The 26,634-nt window shown below is 42.8% G+C and overlaps 1 protein-coding gene across 1 annotated transcript in view; it reads left to right on the top strand.

Moving 5' to 3' along the window:
* The first annotated feature begins 4,377 nt into the window (after nucleotides 1-4,377).
* eif2ak4 (eukaryotic translation initiation factor 2 alpha kinase 4) overlaps nucleotides 4,378-26,634 on the top strand; it is a 52,714-nt gene continuing 30,457 nt past the window's right edge. Inside the window, exons 1-22 of the mRNA XM_083792687.1 lie at nucleotides 4,378-4,770; nucleotides 5,351-5,466; nucleotides 5,881-5,983; nucleotides 6,070-6,243; nucleotides 7,455-7,535; nucleotides 7,695-7,843; nucleotides 8,196-8,296; nucleotides 11,032-11,189; nucleotides 12,659-13,200; nucleotides 13,459-13,574; nucleotides 14,631-14,791; nucleotides 15,157-15,620; nucleotides 16,062-16,152; nucleotides 16,556-16,645; nucleotides 17,199-17,321; nucleotides 19,001-19,105; nucleotides 20,019-20,082; nucleotides 20,617-20,696; nucleotides 21,184-21,285; nucleotides 21,379-21,429; nucleotides 22,737-22,973; nucleotides 25,195-25,270. Coding sequence (XP_083648813.1) covers nucleotides 4,621-4,770; nucleotides 5,351-5,466; nucleotides 5,881-5,983; nucleotides 6,070-6,243; nucleotides 7,455-7,535; nucleotides 7,695-7,843; nucleotides 8,196-8,296; nucleotides 11,032-11,189; nucleotides 12,659-13,200; nucleotides 13,459-13,574; nucleotides 14,631-14,791; nucleotides 15,157-15,620; nucleotides 16,062-16,152; nucleotides 16,556-16,645; nucleotides 17,199-17,321; nucleotides 19,001-19,105; nucleotides 20,019-20,082; nucleotides 20,617-20,696; nucleotides 21,184-21,285; nucleotides 21,379-21,429; nucleotides 22,737-22,973; nucleotides 25,195-25,270 — 3,334 coding nt within the window. The 5' untranslated portion in view covers nucleotides 4,378-4,620. The remainder of the gene's footprint in view (nucleotides 4,771-5,350; nucleotides 5,467-5,880; nucleotides 5,984-6,069; nucleotides 6,244-7,454; nucleotides 7,536-7,694; nucleotides 7,844-8,195; nucleotides 8,297-11,031; nucleotides 11,190-12,658; nucleotides 13,201-13,458; nucleotides 13,575-14,630; nucleotides 14,792-15,156; nucleotides 15,621-16,061; nucleotides 16,153-16,555; nucleotides 16,646-17,198; nucleotides 17,322-19,000; nucleotides 19,106-20,018; nucleotides 20,083-20,616; nucleotides 20,697-21,183; nucleotides 21,286-21,378; nucleotides 21,430-22,736; nucleotides 22,974-25,194; nucleotides 25,271-26,634) is intronic.

A 26,634-nucleotide genomic window follows, 5' to 3' on the forward strand; every position in this document is an offset into this window, starting at 1 on the left:
TATAGCCTGTGCGTCACTCACCTTGCATTGCAAGTAACACCGTCACCGACCCCCGGCCAAGAAGAAGCGCCAAATCGTTAAATAACCTCATGTGTTCTAAAGTTGCACTGTTGCAATGATGTGACATAATATCGCTGCACCAGCAGGTAAATGCGCGCGGCTGCTGCTAGAGATAAACAGTGACAAGCCTTACCGCTTTGATATATTGCGTGTTGAAGCTTCTTTCACGTCTCTTCACTGCAGCCAGCCAGCCTGCCCACCAGCTGGTGTTGTGTCCACCGCTGCCTCTGGAGGAGATGACCGAGGGCAATGACTGAAAGACGGCTGGTCCAATCGGTGAACTCAGCGTTTATTTGGTGCAGCTGCGATTGGCTCTTTTATCATCGTCATGGCCCGTCCCTCGCGCTTTGAGCCGTGCAGCTCAGCTGCAGCTTTAAGAATGATAGGCCAAATGATGATGATCATGGGTTTATTACTAGGCTACTGAAGTACAGTACGAATACCGAACTGACAAAATACTGACCCCCGTTTTTACTTATACTTATAAGTTATAAATGACTGAATCTGACTGAATTTAAAAATGTTTATTAGACCCAAAGAGAATGCATTCAGTTTTGCCCAGGTGTAACGATCGTTACTTTGTTATCAGCGAGCTAGGTGCAGAAGATTCTATACTGGATGGGCTTTTTCAATTAAAAAAATCACACCTGTATGAAGTGAGGGGTGCTACTGCTAATATATTAAAGTCTAACTCATGTTGCTATGATGTATGGTGAGGTAAACAAACGGTGACAAAACAAACATTAAATTATCTTTATTGTTAATGGCATTTATAATGTTTGTGTTAGGGACAATATACATTTTCCCTTCAGTGTCAATGGCGTTTTTAAAACAAACATTGAACTAAAAACAAACATTAAAGGTATATTCAGTGATTTCACTCAAAAAACCTTAGGTTTCGTTTTTGGCTGTGGGACCCAGCCTTTCGTCCAATCAGGATAGAGAGTAAAAAACGAAACCTACGGTTTTTTGACCCCCAGGGGTTAACTCATAGAGTTATTATTATTATATATATATAGATATATAACTCTATGGGTTAACTGGGGACAGGGAGGAACTCCTTATATGGTCAGCACACTCTATAGTAGGGAGGATTATCACAACAAAACAAAAAAATAAGTGATATTTGAATTAAGTGAAATCACTGAATATACCTTTAAACCTGTATATATAGCGCCCCTCAAAAATAAATAAATTTGAATTAGACGATTATTATTATTATAATTATTATTATTATTATTATTATTATTATTATTATTATTATTATTATTATTATTATTATTATTATTATTATTATTATATTACAACAGTCGGTCAGTGATTCACTGATTCCTCTCCACTGCTTGTCTTTCTGCTGTTTTGTAGCCTATGTCTATGGGGTCCGAGGGCTAGGGGTCTCCAGGAAAATCACCCTATTTTATTTTGTGTGTTGTTGATGATGTCTTGATAGATGTTGTTGTTCTTTTCAACCGTGCATATCCACGGATATCTCCTCCTGGTGGAGACCTGTGCCCAGAGGGGCACTTTTTCTAGTTACTTTCTGCATCTCTTAGTGTCCATTTAACCATATAATGCATTTGGATGGCAAAAATGGCAGATCTGCAAGTTCAGTGTGTTGAATGAGATGTGCTGTGAGTCTGTGATCTGCTATTTTCCAGCATAGGACCGTTGCACAGTGAAGTATAAACAATGCTTTAGGATTTATAACTGTCGTTTTTAGAATCCTCCTCCTCAGGAGCATATCCACGGATATCCCAAGCCGTGCATGCCTATTCCCACTATAGGCTGAGGAAGAAATGCCATGAACTTGACAGTTTTCAAATCAGCCTCAGAAAACATCAGGTAAGTGATGGCACCCATTGCAGAAATCTGTACGGCGTAGCACCTGGTCATTATAAAAGCCTAACTTAATTTGCTCACTTCTTCATGGCAGCTCACTTCCAATATATTCTATATTCTGGGCTATTGTGCTTCCACTGAGATAATTGGACTGCTTGAATTCTAGTTGACTTCGAGCATGTATTTTTTTGTATTGCCATGTTTTGTTCTTGCTTAAATGTAAATCGCTCTGGATTAAGAGCGATTTACATTGCAGTGTAGGCCTATCATGTATTATTCTGTTCTGTTCTGTAATTTGACATGTACGATGTAGCATTGAAGTATAATTTTAATTCTGCCTCTTGGCCAGTTCCCAATTGTAAAAGACTCAATGTGTTTTTAGTTTTTACTGGTTAAATAAAATAAAAACTGCCATTAAGAAATGTGAATCCCTATAGACTCCTTCAAAACCGCTCTCAAAAAGCACCTACGGACAGCTGCAATTCGAAACTGGCCCCTGTCAAAAAGGAAATGCGACCCTCGATCCCCCCGTACTGTATACATGTTTTCCCTTGTATACTTTCCTTAACTATGTATATATGATGATTTCCTGTTTTTATAGAAGTGTATATTTGTAGCCTACGTCTTTAAATGTTCCGATGAATTGAAAATGGAGGATTAATTAATCAATCAATCAATCAATCAATCAATCATATCTGACACTAAACCTTTTCAAATGAGGGTCCGTAGCCAAATATATATTCCCAACAATGTGTTTATTGGTTTAAAAAAAGACAGTTTGAACTGTAAATGAAAATTAAATTTCCAATTCAAATTAAGGGCTTTATTGGCATGATAAGTCAATGGACGTTTACTTCACTTGTAACAGAGAGTATTCTGTATTTCTACATTGCAACGTCATTAATGCTTTTGCTGCTTTTTTTTTGCTCAAGTAAAAATGTGCGTACTTTTTCCACCGCTGCTTTTCTAAGCCTGGTAACGCGAGGTTACTGATTTTCTACTGCTTTTCTAGTTGCACATCACTGCCCTCTTGAGGCGTGTTTCGGAAGAGGTTGGAAGTAACAGCGCGATGACGTTTCGCCTGCGACGACGACGTACAACGGTTGCCATGTCCACTTATTATAAGCGACTTTGGGCTTGTTTTTCTGTAAAGTAAAGTTGATTGTAAATTTTGCCATCTATGGTTGCAGCCAGGCTGCGGTATTTTTTTGGGGGGGATTCAGATTTTACGGGGGCCAGTTATGAATTGCAGCTATCCGTAGAGGTGCCCTTTGAGAGCGGTTTTGAAGGAGTCAAGGGATTCACATGTCTTAATGACTGTTGTTAGAGCGAAAATAATTTAGTCCCTTGTTTGTGCCGAATCTGGGTTGCACAAGCTTTGTTGCATTCCCTCTGGTGTTGTGGGTGTGGAGTGGACTTAACATTAAGGAAGTATTTAGACAGGTACACATGGGTGGTGTATCGAATCGTGGACCAGACCCATTGCAAGATGCTGTACTCTGTCGTCGACCCTAAGCCATTCCAGCCTGTCAAAGTGGGCAGGGGTGAGGTGGGTTCGGGGGGTGAGGCCAAGTAGGAGACTGACCAGTTTGTTTTGGGATGTCTGGAGCCTTGTTTTAAGGGCCTTTGAGGTGCTGTGGTACCAAGAGGTGCATGCATAGTTGAAGAAACCTTGTATGAGGGCTCCTGTTAGTTAGGGTCTTCGAGGTGTTTTTGTTGACCAGTGAGGATATCCTGTAAACTAAGGAATCTTGTTCTTTGGTTGACTTTGTTTTTTATGTTGGTGGCCATTTTATCACCTGAAAGATTAGCCTCCAGGATGGAACCTGGTAATTACTAATTTCATCTTTTCGTGTGATAATATTGTCACCCACTCTACTAACATATCCCACATTGGTTTATATTCAACCACCCTAGGGGAATTTTTGACAGCTGCTGAAAGTTGGGGTACCATCAACAACTAATATAATATGGCAAAATGTTCTACATTTCATTATAGGCCTACTTAACTATTCATATTACTAGTCATACTAGTCATAAGTAGCATGTGACATGTCAAACTAGGGTTTTCATGATTCTGAACCCATTCCAAGCATTAGTTTTGCACGAAACAGGAAAAACACTCCTTGGGCTAAATTCGGCCATAGCCACTTTCCCAACTGTGCTGACCTCATCACATTTAATTGTACTGTTTGACACGTCACGTGCTACTTAAAGCATAATTAAATTTAGAAAATGTCGCCTTATATTGGTTGTTGATGATGGTACCCCAACTGTCAGTCAAAAATTCCCCTAGGGTGGTTGAATAGAAACCATTGTGGAATATGTTAATAGCTACCTTTACAAACACATTGGTGAAGAAAATTCTTGGTAGGCCAGATTTGACATTAGGTATTCTGATAATATTCCCTGACTTGGTTTCTTGTTTCTCTCACAACCTGGCAACACTGACTGCCATGCATGCTACACGGCTCCACGGTGTTGTGACTGCGTGTTACTCCTGTGTCCACATTAAACACGAACACCCCCAAGTTTGTCTTTACAGGATATATGATAGATTTGGCTGCTTGGCTGTTATCTTTATTTGACCAATGACGGTTATTTTAAGTCGCAGGAAAGCCGCCAGGTAGACAAGGACAAAGTGTCCAACACAACTCTAATCGCTTCCTATAGTCTCTTTTTTTCCCGAGGGGTGTGAAGCCATGTAGTGCTGTGAGAAGAATGAGCAGTCATCAGCACACTCCAACAACACATGGAACCCATGGTGAAGAAGATGATGACTATACTGGCCAGCAGGAACTTGAACTAGAGGCTCTGTCGTCTATCTTCGAAGATGACTTCGAAGATCTGCGGAATAAAGATCCGTGGAAGGTACAGGTTATATAAAGGATTGGTGGGTCAGGGTCCCTGCTGCACGTTATGTACAGTGCAAAACATACGGTACCATACGGTATACTGTATGTTGTATTTTAATAGGTTGTGATTTTATACATAGGGCTGCAAAGTTGCTAACCTTGGTCACCCAGGTCTCGCTTGTAAAATTGATATTTGGACCTAAATCGCACTAAATTAAGGTACTAAATTAAGTACTTAGTAAGTACGAATGACAATACTTCTTATTTGTAGCTATAGCTTCCGTTATTAGAATGGTGTGTGACTGTCAGTGTGTGCATGGTAGATACAGTGTCTCTATCATGGAAATCAAATAAGACTTAAGATAAGATAAGATAAGAACATCTTTATAAATGTGTTTGGCTTCACAGGATCAGGATGGTTAAACACATAGTAAATTGTAAATCACAGCAAAACAACAAACAGCATAGCCCACAGACAGTTCACACAATGATAATGGATATTGTTCCAGTGTGTATACAGTACTTGTTCTGTAAGTCTGATCCATCCATCAGTTCATCATATATTCTAAAATGAAGGTTCATTGCATCTATTGTAGGTTAAAAGGCCTCCAGAGATTTATCTCTGCCTGAGACCCAATGGGCTGAGCAATGGACAGGAATGCCATGTGACCGTGGACTTGCATGTCAAATGCCCACCCACGTACCCCGATGTGTGAGTATATCCGACAAAGACCTTTAGGTGGTGGTTGAAACGTTGCATTATTTGGGCATGTCGTTGTGAGCTTGTTTATCTTTTTTTGCTCTTCGTTATATAACAAAGTATATTAGGGCTCAAGTGGTTAATATAGTATATTTTCTCATTAGGTGTTTCCCTTGAACATTCAACGAAGTAATCAAGTCAAAAGAGATACCAGTATCCCAGAAACCCATCCCAGTAGAGATTCCAGAATGTAATAATAATCACATTTCATTCTGGACAGTTACTTTACTATTATACTGAGCAGCTATCCACATACTAAATTGACCGGTTGGTTGTTTGCAATTTGAAGGATGGCAACTGCTTGTGAGTTTTTTTAACAAGATTTTTGGGCTCGATTTTGTAATGCACGCATTTGGGCACAAACAGGCCTCCTGAGCTGGAGCTGAAGAACCCCAAAGGACTTTCAAATGACAACCTCCAGAACCTCCTGGCAGACCTGAACAAGGAAGCAAGCGTGCGGTGTGGTGAGGTGAGAGCACACGCAATAAACGTGCACACAAACACAAACACGCACACACGCACGCTCGATTCATGGCTCTCATCATGCCTTGATAGGTGATGATCTACGAGCTTGCGGACCTTGTCCAGACTTTCCTGAGTGAGCACAACAAACGGCCGCCGAGCTCCTTCCACGAGGAGATGCTGAAGAACCAGCGCAGGCAGCAGGAGAAGCTGGCCCAGGAGGAGAAACAGAAGCTGGACCAACGTCGTAAACAGGAGGAGGACACGGTATGGATTAAAACAGTAAAACACACATGCACATAAAGTCCCTTTCCCACATGCTGTCCATAGGATAGAACAAATAGTCATTCACAAGTTGGTGTCCTTTATGGAGAAGTGCCATATGGTGTCTGTTCCCACATTAGATAATACTAGTACATTTTTATTTATAACACACTTTACATTTTTGTGCAAATCACAAAGTGCTATGGGGTTTAAAAACAAAGGCATGAAAATTGCAATAGATTTAAGACCCTAAATTTAAAAACTAGCAGAGTAAAAGACTTGAAGGGGGAAAAAAAGACTAGCTTTGTTAAAAAAGTATGTTGATATCTGTGCTCATGTGATGCGGTGTCTAAATCACGCAAGAAGTCTAGTGCCTATTTTCACCCGGGTGACGATAGTCACACTATTTACTGGTGATTGTTTTTTTGTTTTTTTTAAACAGACAAGTTTATGCATTGCAGCCGATGATTGGGACTCTGATACTGTTGCCATACAAACAGTATTTTCAGCATGTTAATTTGTACATATTGTACAATACAGCATCTAATGTGTGCCTTGGTGCCAGTAGAATTGTTTACTATGGACAGCTTGTCTCTGCCATGCTATATACACCCAGGTGTAATGGCCACATTGGCTATTCCACCCTGGGTGCAAAGAGCATTGTTGGCTGCTGACACCTTGGTGCTAATAGTTCTACCAATAATATGTTTATGAAAGTTTGGAACAGAGATCCTCCCCAGGACGCAGTTGGGACAAAGGATTTAAGTACTGTGAATGATACAAGGTTGGGACTTGGGAGTGGTAAAATGTACGGAATGGATACCGGTACTTCGAGAAAGCAACACCTGCTCCTGTATCAACATTAGGCCAATATGGAACAACACCACTGGAGTTTAGTGAATGTGGGAAAAGGGCCTACACACATCATGCAGTTGTATTGTCTGTCCTGTTCAATCATTCATTGTTTCTGTAGTTTTCATAATGTAAACAAATTATGATATTCATCCATAATTCATATTTATGACCTTTCATACCATATGTTGTATCTATAGTTTTATCCTCCATTTGTTATTTGTATAAACAACTGAAACCAACTGAAACAATTATATATCTACCGTATATTAATATTTATGCTTTAACAGTACAGTGCCAGCCTCGCTAAGTCAAATTCCTTGTACATGAAAACATATTTTTGGCGATTCTGATCCTCTTAGGAAAAAGAAATCATGGCTGAAATCCAAAGAAGAGAGGATGAAAAACGAGAAGGGAGGAGGAGGAAGGAGATTGCCAAACTGGTGCCTGAGATTAACTCTCATTCTCCCATGAATATTAGACTTGTTTCTGACTCTCAGATAAATTAAAAGTACCGTAATACAATTCAAACTGCACATAATTTAGTTTACAAATTAAACGTTGTACAGTAACATTCCCATGATGTGACTTTGCCATCAAAGGAGCGTCTTGAGAGCCTGGAGCAGTGGTCCCCCACCAGCTCTGTGGTAGCAACGAGCCCGCCCCAATCAGCCACACCTCCTTGTGAACTGACGGACCAGAAGAGAGGAGGCAGTGGTCGGCGACGGACCACGTCTTCCACCCGTCACAGGTACAGAATAGTACAAACCCCAACATGGAACAAAAATGACACTATAAAACAGACACTTTCTGGCATCTGGGTCAGGGTGGCACAAGCTCTGACCCACCATTGAGACTGGGGCTTGATACCTCCGTGGTGCCTCCAGCTTGGACAGGTGCTCCAACAAACGCTTTCAGTGAAATCCTCTGTTTTCAGGAAAAAGATGACCCAAAGTAAAATACTGATATGTGTGCACTGAAAGACTGTTTATCACCTAAAACAACCCTGTGTTTCACCTAACACAATAGTGTTTTACATACTACTATGCATGTTTTACAAACACGTCTGTGTTAATGCTTTGGGTTGTCTCTGTTTGAATCAGGCGTGACACGTTCAACGAGGACAACCAACGTTCTCAAGAACTTCTCCACTTCTGTAACGGCACAGTCGGGGAGCTTATCGTCCACAGAGGGAAATGCATAGGTATTGATTTCAAACACTTTTATGTTATTCGCTTCATGCTTTATTTTACCAAGATAGTTTCAGACATGCAACACAACAATAAGAATCATCAGGATTTGTAACAGACATTCAGTACAAAGCTGAGTGAAAATGTCATTAAATACATAGACATCCTAACAAAATTTGGATCAAAAAGTTTCATTTTCGATTTATTATTATGTTTATTATTTAAACCATGGGTTTTCAACAGGTGGTCCGTGGACCACTGGTGGTCCCTGGAAGTATTGCATTTGGTCCTTGACCATGTATTTAGTAATGTAGGATTTGTTAAAAATGTCATCCCACTAGTTGAGAAGCAGTGAACTGAATGACCCAGTGACCTATAAGATGGCCGTCCATGTACTGTAGTAATTTACTGACAAGTTTGGAGGTCAAAGAAAAATGTGGCCAAACTTGAGGAAATTCTTTGCTCAATAGTGAGCCATGAGAGGCTGGACTGCATATTTACAATACTAGTTCTTATAGAACAGCCCAGAACAAGTCTGGCTGCCCTATTTTGTGCAACCTGTAATTTAGCTAGATTTATTTTAGACGTAGATGACCATACAGTTGAACAATAATAATAATCCAAGTGACACAAAACTAATGATTTACAAACTTGACCCATGATGTCAGAATGAACATAAGATTGACACTTTCTTGTGACTGCAATACCTCTGCCCATTTTGCTGACTATTGTATGGAGTAAGAATCTCAAGAGGGGGAAGTTCACCGGAATGTCTGGATGAGTCATTATTGCGAACGCAGTGAGCCACTTACTATGACAGCAGGGGCTGAGTGTCTGTGTGTGTGTGTGTCACGCTGTGTGGTGTCACGCTGTTACACCACCGGCCCGCCACCAGAGGGCGCAGCTGTGGCACGCACGCACGCACGCACACACACACACACACACACACACACACACACAGGGCGCAGCTGTAGCACACACACACACAACCACACACACACGAGCTGCGTTCGCTTCACGCGTTTGCGCGTCTTACTTGTGGATAATCCATAAGACAACCTGATGAAGGTCTCAGGACCGGGGGGGGACCACTGTTGTGTTGGGTGGGGATATATGGGCTAAGATTAATGCTTTTGTAACACTTGCTATGCATCCCGTGTGTATACATCCCACTGTTTCTCAACCAATGGTCCATTGACTACTAATAATTTCCTAATAATAATGACTCATCCAGACATTCCGGTGAACTTCCCCCTCTTGAGATTCTTACTCCATACAATAGTCAGCAAAATGGGCAGAGGTATTGCAGTCACAAGAAAGTGTCAATCTTATGTTCATTCTGACATCATGGGTCAAGTTTGTAAATCATTAGTTTTGTGTCACTTGGATTATTATTATTGTTCAACTGTATGGTCATCTTATCCACAAGTAAGACGCGCAAACGCGTGAAGCGAACGCAGCTCGTGTGTGTGTGGTTGTGTGTGTGTGTGCTACAGCTGCGCCCTGTGTGTGTGTGTGTGTGTGTGTGTGTGTGTGCGTGCGTGCGTGCGTGCGTGCCACAGCTGCGCCCTCTGGTGGCGGGCCGGTGGTGTAACAGCGTGACACCACACAGCGTGACACACACACACACAGACACTCAGCCCCTGCTGTCATAGTAAGTGGCTCACTGCGTTCGCAATAAAACAGTACAATAGTATTGTATATTTACTTGATGATTGGTTGAGAGAGATAATGTGTTGCATGTTTGTTGTGGCCCTGTTTTCGACCTTACAAGGTCGAAAACGTTGGTTTCCTCTTTTTAAGTGGTGCAACCACTTCCTTAAGTAGCGTTGTGTGTGCCTGGGTGAGTGGCTGGCTGCCTGTGTCTAAGCACGGAAATTGCATTTGGTTGGTTTTCAAAACCAAGTGTCACTGTTGTGCAGCCTAGAAAAGGAAATGAAGATACTCGCACACTGTGGGCTCCGATGCTAGTGAAGTGCCTTTATTTGCACAACAAAGTTGACTGTGACGTTTCGAGCGCAATGCTCTTCCTCAGACTAAAAGTGCAGCCTAACACACAGTTTATACATATTAACTGTATATATGATGATTTCAGGTGTATCAGTACAGTACAGTACACTACACTACAGTACTCTTTTTATTTTTAAAGTGGTGCAACCACTTCCTTAAGTAGCTTTGTGTGTGCCTGGGTGAGTGGCTGGCTGCTTGTGTCTAAGCACGGAAATTGCATTTGGTTGGTTTTCAAAACCAAATGTCACTGTTGTGCAGCCTAACACACACATACATAATTAACTGTATATATGATGATTTCAGATGTATCAGTACAGTACAGTACAGGGACCCCCACATGGTAACTCTGTCATTTCTCAAGCGTTTCGGACGCGGGGCGCGTTCCTGGGGGTCTGGATGTTCCGGGGACCCCCACACGGTAACTCTGTCATTTCTCGACCATTTCGGACGCGGGGCGGCTCGCCGGAACCGGGCCGGCACCCTGGGCGTGTTTAAATATTTTTGCATCGTGGCTATGAGTGTGCAGCCTTTTTCTTTATCCTTCTTTATTTATTTATGAGTGTGCAGCCTTTTTCTTTATCCTCCATCCTATTTATTTTACAAGGACAGGAACACCTCACCAAAACTGGTGTGCACCCTTCTCCTGTTTGTCCAATGTCTACAATACATTGTTTGATGACCACCATGCTGTTTTGTCTGCCCTGCTTTTTGTTTCTGTCTGTGTTCATGTTTCTGGCAGGCGAGAGCGAGAGGCTGGGGCGTAGTGTTTACTACGGGTTTGAGGCCAACTCAGGAGACTTTGTTGTGATTTATGAGTGGTCCCTGCGATGGAACAAGAACATGGGCAAGTTCTTTACCAGCCAAGAGATGGGGAAGATTGAGAACTGCAAGAAACAGGCAAGTAATGACATATTGCAAGATGCAAAACTGTTACTTATGCCGTTGGTGAGCAGTGTCATTAATCACAATTTAAATGGAAAATGTAAAACATCATCAATGAGTTCAATATACATCAAAAGGGTCTAGTACCAAATCAAATATGATGTAAAAGCTAAATAAACTTTTTTCTACATTTAATTTGTGTACTCATCTCATTCAGTAGTCATTCAGTTGTGAACACAGACTCTTGGAAAAGACTATAGGCTATTTATTTATTTATTTCATACTTTATTAACAGGCTTTGGGCCAAGCCCCTATGCTAGGCTTGTTTCCATTGTGGTCCTCTGTATAATATCGGAATCGTTCAGAATCGGTACCGGCTGATATGACCCTGCAAATAATCAGAGATCGGATAGTGGTCATAATTTCATAATCGTGCACCCCTAATCGCAATATCTTTGTATGGTTTACTCAGGCCAGGGAATATAATTAATAATTTAAAACATACATACACGTTTTCAAAGACCACATCTAAAATGTTGATTACCATCATTTAGTTAAAGGTTATTTATTTAGTTTGGAGTCTCCCCGTCTCTCCTGCTCTTTAGTAAGCCAAGTTGGGATACCAATTTTATCCGGTAAAAAAATATTTGGTTAAACTCTTCCACTCTACCTTCTCCGTAGATCCACGGGGCAGAGAGTGAGCTGAACTCCCTGTTGAAGTTAAACTCTACCTTCTCCGTAGATCCACGGGGCAGAGAGTGAGCTGAACTCCCTGTTAAACTCTTCCACTCTACCTTCTCCGTAGATCCACGGGGCAGAGAGTGAGCTGAACTCCCTGTTAAACTCTTCCACTCTACCTTCTCCGTAGATCCACAGGGCAGAGAGTGAGCTGAACTCCCTGTTAAACTCTTCCACTCTACCTTCTCCGTAGATCCACGGGGCAGAGAGTGAGCTGAACTCCCTGGTTAAACTCTTCCACTCTACCTTCTCCATAGATCCACAGGGCAGAGAGTGAGCTGAACTCCCTGTTAAACTCTTCCACTCTACCTTCTCCGTAGATCCACGGGGCAGAGATTGAGCTGAACTCCCTGTTAAACTCTTCCACTCTACCTTCTCCGTAGATCCACGGGGCAGAGAGTGAGCTGGTTAAACTCTTCCACTCTACCTTCTCCGTAGATCCACGGGGCAGAGAGTGAGCTGAACTCCCTGTTAAACTCTTCCACTCTACCTTCTCCGTAGATCCACGGGGCAGAGCGTGAGCTGAACTCCCTGTTAAACTCTTCCACTCTACCTTCTCCGTAGATCCACGGGGCAGAGAGTGAGCTGGTTAAACTCTTCCACTCTACCTTCTCCGTAGATCCACGGGGCAGAGAGTGAGCTGAACTCCCTGTTAAACTCTTCCACTCTACCTTCTCCGTAGATCCACGGGGCAGAGAGTGAGCTGAACTCCCTGGTTAAACTCTTCCACTCTACCTTCTCCGTAGATCCACGGGGCAGAGAGTGAGCTGAACTCCCTGTTGAAGTTGGAACATCCTAACCTGGTGCACTACCAAGCGCTGAGCTCCACAGAGAGGGATGACTGCCTGCAGGTCAGCCTGCTGGTGGAGCACGTAGCCGGGACCAACCTGAGCCAGAGCCTGGCCAGCAACACGTCCGTCCCTCTGGACCGACTCCGTCAGCACGCTGCCCAGCTGCTGGCCGCGCTCGACTACCTCCACTCCAACTCGGTGGTCCACAAACAACTGGGGGCCTCCAGCGTGCTGCTGGACGCGGAGGGCAACGTTCGTCTGACCGACTACAGCCTGTCGAAGAGGCTGTCCGACATCTGCAAGGACGACATCTTTGAGCAAAGCCACGTGCGCTTCTGTGAGGACACGTCGGCGATGCCGACCAAGACGGGCAAAAAGGGAGACGTGTGGAGCCTGGGGCTGATGCTGCTCGCTCTCTGCCAGGGGAAGGAGGTGAAGGAGTACCCTGTGACTGTTTCCAGCAGCCTGCCTGGAGACTTTCAGGACTTCCTCAACAGGTATGGATGGATGTGGATGATGAGGGTTAGGTCGGTAGGAAGGCGGGAGGACAGTGGGATCCCAACATAATTCCGAGCATTAGTCCGAAATACGGTCTGATTACCGCTTGAACATGTGCTGCTCCCGTGCTTAGGGTTAGGTTAGGGATAGAGGTAGGTTGTCGGTCTAATGACTGTCGGAGTCAAAGTGTTCTATACAGATACTGCAGTGGGGGTGTTCTTTATTGATTTGCCGTTTTGTGTGTGTTTACGGGACAGGTGTGTGTGCTTAAATGATGCCGATCGCTGGACTACCCAGCAGCTATTAGAACATTCCTTCCTCAACCCTCCACCACCTAAAGCCCTGCCTCAGAGCCAGGAGACCAGCCCAGAAGGTAACACACACACACACACACACACACACACACGCGCAGTACAGTACATATTTGTGGGAATTTATTACACCCGATATGTTTAAGTTAAGTAAATATGCAAGAATTGATGGAATGTTTTAACTGATATGAGTAAAATTTCTATATCAGGAAAAATAGAGTCTGCAACACTGGTATGAAAAACTCAGCTCCACTGGTTTATTTGACTCAACGTTTGGATCCCTTAGGATCTTCTTCAGGAATGATGATCCTAAGGGATCGAAACGTTGAGTCAAATAAACCAGTGGAGCTGAGTTTTTCCTCTTGTACTGCCTTTTGTCCAGCACCTGGGCTAGAGTGGAGGTGCATGCTCTATTTCCTTTGTAAAATGTCTATATCGCCTACAGTATGACTACTTTACTTTAATCACAGTCACTAAAATGAAGCTCATTCATGTTTGGAATTTGTGGAGTTCAGCCGGACGATACTGTCAGGGAGGTGGCTCTATCGATTATGATAGTCAGTCACAGTCATTCACATTTGATACGGTATGTTTCTGGAGAAAATGTAACTTATTCTGCGGTGATAACGCTAGAGTTGTCATCGCCGTCGGTTATGCTACCAATCCATATGGCAGGATGCATAAAGTATGTCAGACTTTGGTAATCCATACTCTCTGAATGCAGAGCAGTCAATCTGTCATTTGATAGTCTTTGCACTCTGGGAAACACTGAGGTAAACCAGAACTTATTTTGAAATTTTAATCAGCATATCATGGTTCAAATGTATAGAATTATCATGTAACTTTTGTAATCGCAAACCAATTCACGGGAAAATAGTAAATCTAAATTCTCACAATGTGGTTAATGCAATGTTGTCATTCTGTGGGAATAACATTTGGTTTTAATAGACTGATGATTCACACGCATACAACGTGCAGACTTGGTAGATAAAGGACAGGCACCACATTTTTGACCAATGACATTTTATTTCGAACAATTGAAACCCATTTGCAGGAAATAACATTTTATTCATTAAAACAAGTATGTGTGATGCATGGGTATTTTATTCCTCTCCCAGAACTCCCGGAGGACTTTCCGTCGTCGGTCATTCCTCACAGCCACATCCTCTACGCTCCCTTCAGTTCCGGGGGAGTTTTCCAGAGGCAGTTTTCACGCTACTTCAACGAGTTTGAGGAACTCCAGCTCCTGGGGAAAGGAGCGTTCGGTGCAGTTATTAAGGTACGCTGTCGTCAGCAGACCAGCTTGAACGTCCCAAGACGCTGGGCAGCGGTTCTTCACAGTTGGCTCCTCTCTGTCTCTCTTCCCCTAGCCATTTGAAGCTGCAATCCTTTCCTCCTTTTGCTGAATAAACCGTTATCTTGACCAATCTGTATGGTAGATGTTAATACAAAATAAATAACATAACTACGGTGGTTGTAGTTTGTCTACCGAGTACCGGCCCTTGTGGACACGTTTTGAGCTTGTGAATCGGATTGAATTGTTTGTAAGCGTTCGCCAATAATGACTTGCCACACATGGGGACGGCAGGTTGAAAGTGGCCCGTTCTCACCTCTTCATTTTTCCCAATGATCCACGCCGACCAGGTCCAGAACAAATTAGATGGTTGCTACTACGCCACTAAGCGCATCCAGGTCAACCCGGCCAGCAAGCAGTTCCGACGGATCAAGGGTGAGGTGACGCTGCTGTCGCGCCTCAACCACGAGAACATCGTCCGCTACTACAACGCCTGGATCGAGAGGCACGAGACGCCCACCATGGGCGTGTTGAGCTCCAGCGACAGCTCGGAGGCCAGGAGCTCTGCGGCGGCGGGGCACCTCAAGCCGCCGCCGTCGTCCCCCAAACGAGGGCCTCTGCTGGGGGCATGCCGCGTCAACGAGCTGGGCCTCGCGGACAACGTGGAGGACGTGGCGCCCCCACCGGCCCTGGCCAGCTCCGTGGAGTGGTCCACCTCCATCGAGAGGTCTTCCAGCGCCAAATGCAGCGGCGGCGCACACGAGTCCAGCGATGAGGAAGAGGAGGAGGACGATGTGTTCGGTGCCTCCTTTTTGTGAGTTGTTCTTTAAAATTTGTGGCTCTGTATCAGCGGTCCTCAAACCTTTTTCGTGCCAAGGATCACCAAATTGATTCATCATCTGAACCGATTTTGTGCCAGGGACCCTCAAAATTATTCAAACTTTTTGCTTGTGCCACGTTGCAAGCTTTTAGATCTGCTAACTTTTTTTTATAGCCAAATGGATAAAGTGGTTAAAGTGATTGTGATTACTTTGCTGTTTTAACTGCCTTTGCTGGGGACCAACTGGAACCCCCCTCCCAAAGGGATCACTGGGGGTCCCCACTCCCCAGACCACACTTTGAGATCCACTTCATGCCAGGCAATCATGCCAATGGTGACATGCCCAAAACAGGGATGACGGGGGTTTTTATATGCAGTTGTCGTGCCTGTTTGACAGCTCATAAACTCACTTGCCATGTTTTATTGTGAATCTAGGCCATCGCACAGCGACTCGGAGGATGACATCATCTTTGACAATGGCAACGATGAAAGCAATGATGACCTATCCCTGGTTACATTACCTAAGGTATTAATTAGTCTCCTGCTACCTAACCTTGTGCATTCATATTTATTGAAAATAAATATCTTTGTTATAGCAGTGGTTCTCCAGCTTTTAAGGCTGTGACCTCCCAAAATAATCATATTTGAACTGGGGACCCCCCACCCCGAAGAGCACTGTAGGAGTGGCGGCATTTTGTTTAGTTTGACTCTGTTCCACAGATACAGTATATATTGTGACAAAAGCCAATCTACAAGATCAAATTGTCCCTTCACTGTCATCTGGGGAGTGGGGACACCCCCCAAAATCATGTGGGGACCCCCCTGGGGGTGCTGACCCACAGATTGAGAACCACTGTGTTAAACTGTTTGTTGTTGTTATTATGACTTATCACTGTCCTAATCATCATCTTTTTATATTGATACATAAGGACTCGCCAGGCAAGAAAACAGCGACCGACACGACGGAGAGCACAGACTCGGAACGGCCTCTCCAAATAGCACACTACTTGTATATACAGGTAAGTCCAAATAGCACACTACTTGTATATACAGGTAAGTCCAAATAGCACACTACTTGTACATACATACAAGTAAGTCCAAATGGCAATGTAAGCGTCTCCTCTGTTGTTCACCACCAGAGGTCACTGTCTGACAAGCAGTGGTGGAAAAGTACATTTACTTTCTTTTTACAATTCTGAGATATTTTGTAGTTACTGTTCCAATTTACAATACTTTTACTTCTACTCCACTACATCTCAGTGGCAGATATTGTACTTTTACTCCACTACATTTATTTGAAAATGCATTTAGGCCATTTGAAAAGAGCAGATCTACAAGCCCACAATGCATTGCGATGCGACACATATGTTTTATCCACTTGAAGACTTGAAATGCGACACTTTAAGTACATTTGGATGCCAATAGTTTTGTACATTTTGAATTCTCGACTTTAACTTTTACTTATTTCTACATTGCAGTATTTATACTTTTTCCTTAAGTAAAACAATTGAGTACCACATCCACCACTGTCTGACATGATGTAATGGGTGCCTTCTTTCTGACCCAACCCAGATGGAATACTGTGAAAAGAGCACTTTAAGAGACACCATTGACCACGGCCTGCATCAGGACACCAGCAGGCTCTGGAGACTGTTCAGGGAGATCCTGGATGGCCTCGCGTACATCCACGAGCAGGTGTGTGTGTGTGTGTGTGTGTGTGTGTGTGTGCATGTGTGTGTGTGTGTGTGGAAAATAATCGATACGTATCGATACATCGATACAGACGTGCGCGATGCGAGTGCATCGGTTCATTCACTGTGTATCGGATACAATTGACGGGTGAAATCTCGATGCAGTGTTTGCATCGGTAAAATCCATGGTTCCACCGTTTTTTCATGGTAAATTTCACCCTATCCTGTGTTTCCGAGGCGCATTGAACGTACCATCAGAAAAGGAAGAAAAAAAAGGTCTCTCACAGCGCACACACAGTCAGTGAACACTGAACAGAAGCTACCGTACGACGGTGCAGAGTAGACACGTTGAGACTGTGAGACAACAAACAGACTATAAAGAGCACCCGCGACTAACAGAAGTGAGCCGCACGCATTAAACAAGAGAAGCACCACCTTTAGCTTTATAAAATAGCTGTCCGAGGAGCTTTGTCCGTCGATCAGTTAGTAATCTAACAATTCCACAATAACCAGCAGAGAGCAGACCCTTTGTTTACTTACAGAATTCTATACGTTGGGTTGTTTGAGATGCAGAGCTATAATACTAACCTACAGTAAAACAATAAATAGCTTTGAATTTAAATGTAATGCATTTTTACATGTTTTGGGAAATTAATAGAGCTTTAATATAAATCCTTTCTATTGTGTTGAATCGCCATCAAATCGCATCGTATCGCAATGTCCAGAATTGAATCGCCATCAAATCGCATCGTATCGGTTGAGGGGTGAATCGTATCGCAACGTATCGCCAGGAGATTCCATGTATCGCTAAAGTATCGTATCGCTGGCAGTGCATCGAGATGCGTATCTAATCGTGAGATGAGACGAGATTCACATGCCTAGTGTGTGTGCGTGCGTGCGGAGCAGATGTGTTTTGAGTCATAACGTTTTGCAGTATAACCTCCAAAGAGCACAAAGGGCAGTTTGGGACTATGATGATGCAAAGGTTTTAGTTAAAAAAAGCTGCAATCTGGGGCTTAGATTTTAATGAATGAAATGTGCTTCTAACCAATCGTGACTGGATTGGAAACTAAATGCGCCTTGATCCTTACTGTAAAGTTTGCACTCTTACGGCGGGTCTCCGTTGCGTGCGTCAAAAAACGAACCAGGGCAATTTTAATGCAGTCATGCAACACAACGCGGGCAGTGGAGCCACCCTTCATTGATTAAAAAGGGAACATTCCCTGACGGTGACGGAGAGCGACGCTGACGCGCCCGGTGTAACTCTTGCAATTGTCTTTGTCTTACGAGAGTCCTAAAAGTTACGAATGTAGCTTTGAGGACATACAGAAGAGCAAACGGGAAGGAGGGGTTTGAAGGTGTCAGGTTCGGTTTAGCTGGAGCAAGTGCAGAACACACAGACGAGTTGAGCGAAACGCTTCATCTTCTCATCTCCTTAGCAACTGTTGGCCTACTGCGCAACGTGGAAAAATAATTACGTGATTTTCCCATCATTCCCACCCGGTTAGTGTTTTAAAACCATGTTTACGCAAAGGTGTTCTCAAGGACCTTCTTGACATGTTCATACTGTTCCTTTAAAGCAAAGAAGCCCAGCTTCCAAGAAAACACCCCGGAATAACCGCGAAGACCGCTAATGGAGACACGCGTTGAGCACATGTTGTTTCTTTAATCCTCTCCATACAGGGGATGATTCATAGGGACCTGAAGCCCGTCAACATCTTCCTGGACTCGCAGGACCATGTGAAAATCGGAGACTTTGGCCTGGCTACAGACCATCCCGCTAATGTGGTACACATTACTCCCACTTAACCGTTAACGGCACTCTGCTGTCGACTAAAGGCAGTGGTTCTCACAAACATTTTCATGTCAAGGACCCCCAAATTAATGTGTTTGGCCACAGACCCCCATCTGAAAGTATTTTGTTCTGTTTATTTGTTGTTATGTTTAGGGTTACACTGTGTAAAAATTGGTTAAAGTGAATTTGATGCTATATTAACTCACTCTGGAATTTTTCCTCGGGTGTCAGAAGTTAAACGGGGTACATATTATGTCACAGTTGGGTGGTGTTTTTTGTGTTTTATTTTTATTTTTTATTGAATAGTTTATTAGACAGATAAACTATTGTATAAACTATTGATGTATAAACAGCGGAGTACAGTCAAACACTCAGTCCAAAAGGGATAGCACCAAAAAATATCCTTGTTTCCATTTTGGCCCTATGCAATTAATTCATAGACTTGACATGAACAATAACAACAAAAATCAATATCATCATAGGTAAAAACAACTAAAAAGAAAAACAAAAGTCTCTGTGACACATCTAGGGGCCACGATCTGCATGTTCCTAGAAGCTTTGTCATTGGTCGAAAAAAAGAAAAACAGGTCGAAATGACTAACCAATCAGGAAGTAAATAGGCAAATCGACCAATGACAAAGCTTCTAGGAAAATCTTTGAATGCAGATTGTGGCCCCTAGATGTGTCACAGAGACACAAATTATTTTTGGGAGCATTTTACCCATTGCTGGCTGTCTGAATATCAAAAACTAAATAAAAAGGTCATTAAAAATGTTGACATATTATTGCTTATAGCAGCTTTAATCATAAAAAGACCCGACGAAAAACAGAACGGTGAAGCCCTTCTACTGTGGAGTCCAGGATGTTTTAAGGTGAATGGTTTTTAACGTTGTTCATTCCTGCCAGGCCGCAGGTACATTTGAAGTGGAGGAGACTGGTTCGGCTGCCATGAACAAACCAGACCCAACGGGTAAAAATAAGAACTATTCACCTTTTTAACCCATTCTGACCGGGCACCCATTTTGGTGTCGGCATCATGTTATGCTTTAGCTATTGAAAAATAGCAGATCTACAAGCTCATATCGCGCCACCGAGTGGCGCGATACGAGCTTGTAGGTCTGCTATTTTTTGAAAAATCGAAGAACGACTGACATTTTTAGAATCTGATCTCAGGTCAGAATGGGTTCATCAGACCAGTGTGTGTCCGGTGGAAACCTCGTATGAATCTGATCTCAGGTCAGAATGGGTTAACCCATTTAGGCCTGAAAAATATTCTGAAATAAATATTTCCACGATTTAAAGAAAATAGCAGACCTACAAGCTCGTAGCGCGCCACTCGGTGGTGTGCTATGAGCTTGTAGATCTGCTATTTTTCAATAGCTAAATTATAACATAATGTTAACAAAAAGGGTTCCCGCCCAAAATGGGTTTTAAGTTTGTTGCTCACTCTCGTTTTCTGTGCTCTGCAAACGTCCAATTTTCTGTGCTTTATGCATCTCTCCAGGCAACATGACGGGTATGGTTGGCACTGCCCTCTACGTCAGCCCGGAAGTGCAGGGAAACACTAAAGCCACCTACAACCAAGTAAGATATTATCAATCCACCACTGACAGACAACTCCTGTGCAGTTTGTGGTCACAGAGTTATAAAACAAAATAAATATACGACTAGGCTCTGAAGTCCATGGTGTATGCTGTAAATCACATATTTGTATATAGCTTTGTTTTTCAGCTTAGTTTTTCTATATATTCTGAGTAAATTATTAAATAATAAATAAATAAAAATGTATACGGTTGCTTCAGTGTAATGAGAGAAGCCTCGTATATGTAGACATACCTTGTAATAAAAAAATATATATTATGATTACGTCATACTGAATTGTGGTGTAATTGTTGTACTTACTCTAGTTGTTATAGAATCTTGGCTGGAACGCGTCAAAGACTTAATGGCCTAACATGTGACTCGTGCCAAAGCGGAAATTTCATCTGCATTATGCCAGTTTTTAATATACAAAGCATTGCGTGTGGTTGTGTATAATATTCCTCCAGTCATCTTCTCTGTGTGTCTTCAGAAAGTGGACCTGTTCAGCCTGGGAATCATCCTGTTTGAGATGTCCTACAGGCCCATGACCACTGGCTCCGAGCGCATTTCTGTGCTGGGCCAGCTCCGCACGGTGAGTCCCTCGCCAAGGGGGAACGAGAAGGGGCTTTAGTTTGGGAACTTCTGGGAAAGTTGTTCCTTACCCTGATCTCTTCTCACTCCGTAGGAGGCCATCCAATTCCCCGAAGATTTCAGCGAGTACGAACGAGGCACACAGGTGAGACGATGTCCCCTGTTCAGCATTTTAAAATGTAATTCACCCCCCCTGGAAACAAGTATGTTTTTAGGACCTGAAGAAATGACCAGGGTGCCTGGTGGCTCTGCTAGTTAGTGCACAGACCTTATGCTCTTATGGGGCGGGGTAATGGAAAAATAAAAACACCATCGAATTGTTCTCCCATTAAAACCGGAAAAGCGTCAAAAAGTGTCTTGTGGGTTGGCTTTTTTTTTAATCTGGAAAATTACTGTAATTTGTAGATTCTGGTACTTACTGTATATCTTGTTATATATCACTTTATTTTACATCATTCTCTCCTTGAGTTCTCCTTTTTTCCACGCTCAAACCCCTCCCCCACCCCCAAGATAGGGCTGTCACGATTACACATTTAAGTTGACGATTAATTGTCACACAAATAATTGCGATTAACGACTTAATTGTTTTTGGCGTTGGAAATTACATTTCTGTTTGCCTTTTAGGCTTCCTAATGTTTTTTTCTAATATATTTTATACTTTAAATAAGGTAAAGCATAGCGGAAAAATGTCAGCTTTTTTATGTATGAACATCTTTCAACATGGAAACGATTATGACAAAATAATTGCGAGTATCTCAAATAATTGCAATTAGACAATAATGTCAAATTGGGCTATATCTACACAGAATAACTCTAACTACTTCCGGGCCGCTTCCTCACTTCCTTCACAAGTATTACCGATGATACTAATTGTGACCAGATTTAAGCCTGCCATCGCGCAAATTCCAGCTTTTCCAGGAGAAAAACGTACTCTATAAGCCATATCTCCAAAACTGGTGGGTCAAACTGAACAACCAATATGTCAATTTGAAGCTATGATTCGAAAACGAAAATTCACAAAAATCCAATGGCAGTCCCTCATTCAAATTTGGTCACAATTAAGGCTCTGTTCCATTTAGTGTGCAGTTTGCTATACTCAAACTTTTTAATTTCAAGGACCCCATAACTCTGAGAGTGTACAAATGGAATGAAATGGACCCGTAAGGGTCCATTTGGTTCCATTTGTGCACTCTGAGTTACACACCCGTAAGGGGCGGCATTTGGAACCCACTCAAGGACACTTTGAGACCCACTGGTGTAGCAGAGTGTTTCCAGGGGGCCGACACGCACAATAGCAGCACCCTGACTCCCTTTGACCAGTCCAGAACAACAGAGCCTTCATTAGTATCAGCGGGTAACACCTGTGAAGAGGCCCAAGTTCTTTCCAAAAATGGCGTGTGTAGTGTACTGTGCATGGAGTCCATTGTGACAACCCTAACACCCCCTCTACAGAGGTCGGTGATAGCGTGGCTGCTGAACCACGACCCGGCCCGGCGGCCCACGGCCCAGGAGCTGCTGCGGAGCGAGCTGCTTCCGCCGCCGCACATGGCCGAGTCTGAGCTGCACGAGGTGCTGCAGCACACCATGGCCAACACCAACGGCAAGGCCTATCGCACCATGGTGGGCCAGCTGTTTGCCCAGAGCCCCACGCCTGTCATGGACTACACCTATGACATTGACCTGCACAAGGTAACGTAGTTTATTTATGCGTAAAATTACAATATTTGCCTCTGAGATATATTTTCAAAAACTTCCAAATGAGCAAAAATAGCCAAACTTATAGATGGATACAGCTTATAGATTTTAGTTTTTTTTAGTTTTTTTTAATCTGTTGCAATAGGGGGGCTGCAGCTAGCCTGTCATGGCCAGACTAATATCACTGGGTAGATATTAGTCTGGAATCTCTGTGTGGAACCTGCATTTCCAACGGGCCATTTAAAAAGAATGCCTCTGGTGATAAACCTTCTATATTTACATACTTGGCCCTGATTGGTGCCCCACTAAAATGTGAACCACGATTTTCGGACCTTAGGGCCGATTCATACTCCTATTTTAGAGCCGAATAAAAGTCGGTTCGGCTCTGTAGAGCCTACAATGTGACGTCATTTTAGGTTCGGGGGGGCGGGTACCGTCTGACGAGCCGAAATCAATTCGGCACTACAGCACCGAAACAGCGGTAAAATAGGAGTATGAATCAGCCCTAAGAATTTAGGTCCTGATTCTAAATTGTCGTTACGAATCTGTTTATGCCTCAATACAATGCATGGTTATTATAGTAACCACAAAGCGCCCCAAAAAAATTATAATATATGTTTTGGAGACCCTGCCGGAGAGCACCTCCAAACTGCATAGCGGCTTGTGTCAATTAGTAGTAGGGATGGGATGGGCAGCGGCATGAGTGCCATGAATGAGGATGAGAGAACCCAAAGGAATGGAGTTGTATGAGTTAACTGTGTGTGTGTGTGTGTGTGTGTGTGTGTGTGTGTGTGTGTGTGTGTGTGTTTGCTTTACATCGTGGTATGATTGTCATTGTCGGCACTATTGTTCAGAAGCAAATAATTCAACACAGATGTATGTAAACTATGTATGAATCGTTTTTAATTTTTTTAATCGTGCAGGCCTAGTCCACATGTAAATGGAACTGTTGCAATATAGTCAAGTTCACAAACATTATGTCAATATAGCAGACCTACAAGCTCGTAGCTCGTACAAAGCTATGTAACATGTAACATTGCGCTTTGTAACATTAACATACTTGAATGATCATGAAAGTATTTTTTTGTTGTGGTGTGTACTTGCACACAAAATCCCAAATTCCTCATGGGTGAATCAGCACACTCTGAGTCACTTTCGTTCAACTTTATTTTCTTCATATCTTCCCCTTTTTAACCACATTAACTTGTCTTAAACCCTACTTTATAGACTTCACTGGCCGGAGTCAAATTGTACCGCCACTCGAGACAATGACTAAAATATGATTAAAACTAAATGGAATTTTATTTGAAAAATATTAAACTAAATCAAAGTTTCCGGCAAAATGAACGCTGGCCGTAGAGGTCCATTCATGTGACATGAATGAATGAAATAATTAATTAAGAACAATTGATTAATTGTATTCATATTGCAACTTTCCAAACATATTATAGTTACAAGTGCTTTACATACAATCGAAAAAAGAATATAATAGGACATTTTAAACCTGCATTTGTAATCTGCAGGTAAACAAGTTTGTTTACAACCTAAGCTGACCTAAGCATGCATCATTAGGAGAAACACTTGACATACAAATGTGTTTTTAAAAGCTTTTTAAACACTCACTGACTCTGTTAGCCTAAGAGCCGAGGGCAGGGTGTTCCAGAGCAAAGGTGCCCGTGTGACAAGGCGAGTTGTGGGAGGATCTAGGAGGGCACCTATCTGAGGATCTGAGGTTGCGCACAGGCTGGGTTCCAGCAAGTCTGTGATCGGTCTGACTCTGACATCAAGTGCCATTCGTAGCATTCTTATGTAGATTAGATTACATTTATTGTCATGCATAGAGTATACAAATACTTTGACAATGCAATGAAGTGTGGCGTCTAGCCAGAAAGTGCAATACAGTAATGCAGTAATGAGAGAATAAATACATTTGTTTAGATGCCACCCAGGGCTTTTTTTTCCTGGTGCACCGTGAGCGTGTGTGCATGTCTCCACCCCGTGCAGCAGATAAGTGATTAAGAGTTAACACACCTGTAGACTAACCAGAGGCAATCATTGATCTATTAGATTATCTGTCCCTCTCCAACCTGTAGGTGTCACTGTAGACACACAAAACGGCAGTCATCTGGTCCATATAACGGAGGGGCCTGTAAGTAAGGATGTCTCCCCGACGTCCCTAACAGAGCCTGTTTGTTTTGCTCTCTCCCTCCTCCAGGGCAACTTCAATTTCAACGCTGCCAAATTGCAGCAGTACGTGCATGAAGCCATCACCAGGATCTTCAAGAGGCACGGTACGTGAGTGTAAGGCCGTCACCATTACAACATTTAAAGCTGACCATTCATTGTCACGTAAATAGTTGCGATTAAGGATTTAATTGTGTTTTCTTTGTGATTCTGTATGCCTTTTAGGCTTCGTAATCACAAATTGCACAGCGCAGATATGACACATAACGTCTTAAATATACAAATAAATCACTGACATAATAATAATAATACTTGAATAATAAAAAATTAAAATAAATCCAAAAAAATTACAAAATTGCAGAAATAATAATATATATTTTTTTATGTAGGAATGTACATTCCTACATTGGAAACGAGTGACGATTATCTAAAAATACTTGCAATTATCTCACATAATTGCGATTTAGGAGATTATGTAATAATGGCGACAGGCCTATAGGGGAGTGTACTACTACACTGGCCCTGGGACAGAGCCTTAGATATAGACAGTTACGCGAACTCTGTTCACTTCATGGGGCCAGTCCAATGGCGGCTCTCCTACATAGACTTCTATGGAGAATGGGGACAACCAACTGGGACAAGTCCTGGACTGGAAGTAGGCAGAAATGCATTGGAATCAGGCAACAGCCCAGCTTTAATGATCTTAAATCCCTTTATTTTAGATTGTTTGGTAGTAATATTACAACATAAACATTAAAGAGACTTTTGTTGTTACTGTACAATACTTTAAAACAGTTGGCATGTTGCACACATGGTTAAAATAGCTCTTATTTGTGCCGCCCTCGTAGAAAACAACTCAATATCGTAACTCTTCTATTAGATGTCTCTGGTGCGGGACTGTGGTACAGTAGGGAGCCCTGTGCAGGTGATCTGTCTCCGCTGCGAAGCACTTGGCCTCCTGACCTGGCTGTCCCTAAAAGCCGTTTTTAGGGCGATTTTTCAAAAATAGCACATCAGATCTGCTATGTTTCAACAGCTAAAGTTTACAATAATGATTTACCGTCCGCTGCGAAGCACTTGGCCTCCTGACCTGGCTGTCCCTAAAAGCCCGTTTTTAGGGCGATTTTTCAAAAATAGCACATCAGATCTGCTATGTTTCAACAGCTAAAGTTTACAATAATGATTTACCGTCCGCTGCGAAGCACTTGGACTCCTGACCTGTCCCCTAAGTCCGTTTTTAGGACCCCGTCGTTAAGCATCTGCGTTGGTGGAAGAGCGAACAATGCGTGTACTGTTGCGCCGGGCGGGGGGGCGAGCGCCACAGGTGCCACTGGGTTATTTCTGTACATGGCTGCTGATGGTGTCCAGCTGTACATTGTTTGTTTATGCTCAGTTTGTTGTATCGGCCCCCCCGGGGGGGTTATGGGGTTATGTTTTGTTATGTAGATGTTGCCTGTAATGCATTTCTTTG

Source organism: Protomyctophum parallelum, assembly GCF_964188405.1.
Source record: "Protomyctophum parallelum genome assembly, chromosome: 20".
In the NCBI taxonomy this organism is placed as follows: Eukaryota; Metazoa; Chordata; class Actinopteri; order Myctophiformes; family Myctophidae; genus Protomyctophum; species Protomyctophum parallelum.